Source organism: Leucoraja erinacea, chromosome 30, assembly GCF_028641065.1.
Source record: "Leucoraja erinacea ecotype New England chromosome 30, Leri_hhj_1, whole genome shotgun sequence".
In the NCBI taxonomy this organism is placed as follows: Eukaryota; Metazoa; Chordata; class Chondrichthyes; order Rajiformes; family Rajidae; genus Leucoraja; species Leucoraja erinaceus.
Genome location: NC_073406.1, coordinates 20690937 through 20695150, shown reverse-complemented (window position 1 = coordinate 20695150; position 4214 = coordinate 20690937). Strand labels below are relative to the sequence as shown.

Genomic DNA, 4214 nt, shown 5'->3' with positions numbered 1-4214 from the left:
TTGATTGTGAATGTGCATCAGAAATCTGTTTACAATTTATTGATATTGAATATTTTTGTCTTGTGAATAAATTGCCTCGCACGTTTTTGAGTATAAATTGTCACAAAACGTTTGTTGTCTGATATTTTTGGACGGAGAAGGTTCAGTCAAATCTATCGAGTTCTCGCGGAAACGCGGGTTGTCTGTTAACTAATGCTAGGATTCTAGATCGTTAGCTGCTACTTTCAACAGCGTAAATATGACATTTATTGACACTAGGATTCGCAGAGAACATTTATTTTAACAAAAATATATACAAAAGTGCTACCCTTGACGACACTTGAGATTGGTCCAAAACCTTCATTCGTTCCAACTTCGATAACTATTTTAAACATTGGATCATTTTCTTCAAACAAACAAAAAAAAACATTTTTTTTGTACAACATTTGGATTTACTAAACATAGAACGTGTTGAATCGCAAATTAAAGAACATTAAAACACCAACCATTATAGGCACTGCTACAACAAATAAACCCTGTAACAATTTCAAAGAACAAAGTTTTAATTGTCCGGGACACGATTTCGGCTTCCATTTGGTCCCAAAATCTGTTACAACCCAGCTCAAGTGTTTGCCTCGGCTTAAATAATAGTCTTGGTTGGGATGTTGGGTCCATTGAGAACATTTTCCCCCCAATATTTGCAACAATGCTTGAAAACCAGGAAAATAATTCAAGTTTTTTTTGGCACTCAAGGAAAGTGTCTTACCACCGCCAGTAATTTTACAGCCTTGGGAGGTTATATATCCATTCTGCTGGCCATTGGTCCATATTCCCAATAGGAACAGTGCATAACGGGCATCTCGGTTTGCCGGGCGCATGATAGCTGGTAGCCGCCGCTCGCTGGGTGAGCTCCCGGGCTCATCTGCTGGTTCATGCCGTTGTAGGTGGTGGTGGCAGCCGGCACTAGAGGCAAGCTCTGCATGCGGGGGTATGCGCTGTAGGTCGAGGCGAGTCCATTCATCTGCACCGGGCTGATGTTGCCGTTGGCCGCCTGGCAGGGCTGCCGATAGCTTACGGATGCGTTTGACCCGCCTTGTCCCATCGGCCACGAACCTGCCCCGAAGGGAGACTGTAGGTACTTGGGAGTCTGGTAATAAAACGGGTCCGAGTAATTCACGCAGTGTTTTCCGGGCAGAAAGGGCGACGACGATGGTCTATACGGCCGCTTAACCCGCCTTCTCCTCCGGTAATTCCCCTTGTCAAACATATCTTCGAAAGCTGGATCCAAAGTCCAATAGTTCCCCTTCCTCTCTCCTCCACCCTCTCTGGGAACTTTTACAAAACACTCGTTCAGACTAAGGTTGTGCCTGATGCTATTTTGCCAGCCTTTCTTGTTTCTTTCATAGTAAGGGAACTTGGCCACTATGTACTGGTAGATGCCATTCAGAGTCAGCCTCTTCTCTTGGCTCTCCTTGATAGCCATGGCGATGAGAGCCACGTAAGAGTACGGTGGCTTTTGCGTTGGGTCAACTTTCTCCATGGTCTCCTTGTTCCCAACCTTCGCCAAAACCGACTCGTCCCGAGCGCTCGACGCGTCGCCCATGCTTTCCGGATCGTAGGTGACCTTCTCGTGAAACTTCTCCATGCTTGAGGGGGCAAGAATCTAGAGCAACAACGTTCCCTTCTCAATCCCCACACAACCAACCCAGCGCTGTTCTGAGATCTCCCGACCCCAGCCGGCGCCTTCTCTCCTCCCCCCTTCTCCCTCAGTGGCGGAGAACGTATTTGAATATGACTAATTGTAATATTCCCTTAGGGTGACTCTGAGGTCAAATTAACCCACAGTTGAGATATCGAAACGTCGTTTACACCCCACCTCCACCTCCACCTCCACCTCCAGCACTTACACAGTAAAGAAGACTGGTGTGGGACCAGTTAAACGGGGTAGAGTGAAAGAGAAGCAATTTTACTATCTGTCAGCGCCTTGCTGGGTTGCAAACCTCCTCGAGGCGCCAACTTTAACACAATTAATAAGAAACACACCACAATGTTACATTTTAAGTCCCAAATCAGCCCGGGGCTGATTACACACGCTCACTGAACGCAATAAATTAAAGGCAGACTGCAAAGTGCTGGAGTAACTCAGCGGGTCAGGCAGCAGCTCTAGAGAAAAGGAATAAGTGACGTTGCGGGACGAGACCCTTCATCAGACTGAGTGAGAGTTTGGGGAAAGTTTACCTCCCTTCACTTTGGCCATTACACATCACAACCTCCACATAGGCTCTGAACTACATAGGCATTACGTTTGTCTTTTTGCACTATTGTGATTTGTTTGTTTGTTTTATGTGTATGTATGTATGTATGTATGTATGTATGTATGTATGTATGTATGTATGTATGTATGTACGTTGTGTATGTATGTGTGTATGTATGTATGTTTGTGTGTTTGCATGTGTGTGTGTTTGTATGTATGTTTGTGTGTTTGCATTATGTGTGTGTATGTATGTATGTATGTATGTATGTATGTATGTATGTATGTGTGTTTGTATGTTTGTGTATGTATGTGTGTGTATGTATGTACGTGTGTATATATGTATGTGTATATGTATGTAATTGTGTGTTTGCATGTATATATGTATGTAATGTGCATATGAATGTGTGTTTGTATGTGTGTGTGTTTGTATGTGTGTATGTATTTATGTATGTGTGTATGTATGTGTAGGATCTACTGAATCCCACGACAGAAAGCAAAGACCAAACGACATTTAGCTGAGCCAGACAACTTGTGTCACGTTTATTCCAGAAGCCCCTTTTACCTATATCCTCACCAATCATAACCCGTGTGCAGATAAGGGCAATTAGTGCATCTGACCTTGGAGTTGTTATGGAGCTCTTGTGGCTTGACCTTGTCGTGAGGCTGTTGGCGAGTCGCCAGCGGTGACGGGCTGTATGCAAAACCAACGTGGCCGTGAAGGCGCCACATATGTATATATGTGTGTATATGTGTGTTTGCATGTATGTGTGTTTGTATGTATGTACAGGGTACGTATGTGTGTATGTATGTATGTATGTATGTATGTACGTATGTATGTATGTATGTATGTGTGTGTGTATGTATGTGTGTATGTATGTATGTGTGTATGTATGTATGTGTGTGTGTATGTATGTGTGTGTGTATGTATGTGTGTGTGTGTATGTATGTGTGTGTGTGTATGTATGTGTGTGTGTATGTATGTGTGTGTGTATGTATGTGTGTGTGTATGTATGTGTGTGTGTATGTATGTGTGTGTGTATGTATGTACAGGGTACGTATGTGTGTATGTATGTATGTGTGTTTGTATGTATGTGTGTTTGTATGTATGTACAGGGCACGTATGTGTGTGTGTATGTATGTGTGTGTGTATGGTTTATTTACTGTTACCTTTTTCACTGTAATGTTGACGTGTGGCCGGGGGGGGTCTACACCACCGTCCAACTCTCCCACATTACTGTGGACACTGTTTCGCTTGAGGTGACCCAGGTGTAGGGCACAGAGCCCCCCTGCAAGCTGCTGCAAGTAAGAATGTCATTGTTCTGTTTGGGACATAGGACATTAAAACCCCCATGACCATTGGCCACCTTGCCACAGGGCCAGACCATGGAGTTGTTGGTGTGCAATGGGCGCCACGTGTGGAATAAAGAAAGCCACTGAGCATGAACTATTGCATCCATCTCCAGTCACTCCATCACCAAGGACATTGGATTGATAGAAACATAGAAAATAGGTGCAGGAGTAGGCCATTCAGCCCTTCGAGCCTGCACCGCCATTCAATATGATCATGGCTGATCATTCAACTCAGTATCATGTACCTGCCTTCTCTCCATACCCCCTGATCCCTTTAGCTACATCTAACCCCCTCTTAAATATAGCCAATGAACTGGCCTCAACTACCTTCTGTGGCAGAGAGTTCCAGAGATTCACCACTCTCCGTATGAAAAATGTTTTTCTCATCTCGGTCCTAAAGGATTTCCCCTTCATCCTTAAACTGTGACCCCTTGTCCTGGAATTCCCCAACATCGGGAACAATCTTCCTGCATCTAGCCTGTCCAACCCCTTAAGAATTTTGTAAGTTTCTATAAGATCCCCCTCAATCTTCTAAATTCCAGCGAGTACAAGCCTAATCTATCCAGTCTTTCTTCATATGAAAGTCCTGACATCCCAGGAATCAGTCTGGTGAACCTTCTCTCTGTACTCC

General features: G+C 44.1%; 1 protein-coding gene across 1 annotated transcript; it reads right to left on the bottom strand.

Moving 5' to 3' along the window:
- Window positions 1-260: 260 nt before the first annotated feature.
- On the bottom strand, window positions 261-1753 carry foxl2l (forkhead box L2-like). The gene has a single exon (XM_055659627.1). The coding sequence runs from the start codon at window positions 1622-1624 to the stop codon at window positions 776-778; it is 849 nt and encodes a 282-aa protein (XP_055515602.1). The 5' UTR covers window positions 1625-1753; the 3' UTR covers window positions 261-775.
- Between the last annotated feature and the right edge of the window lie 2461 nt (window positions 1754-4214).

Bases quoted from the DNA above. Each gene is read 5' to 3' on its own strand.
- foxl2l (XM_055659627.1), bottom strand. From the start codon at position 1,624: ATGGAGAAGTTTCACGAGAAGGTCACCTACGATCCGGAAAGCATGGGC.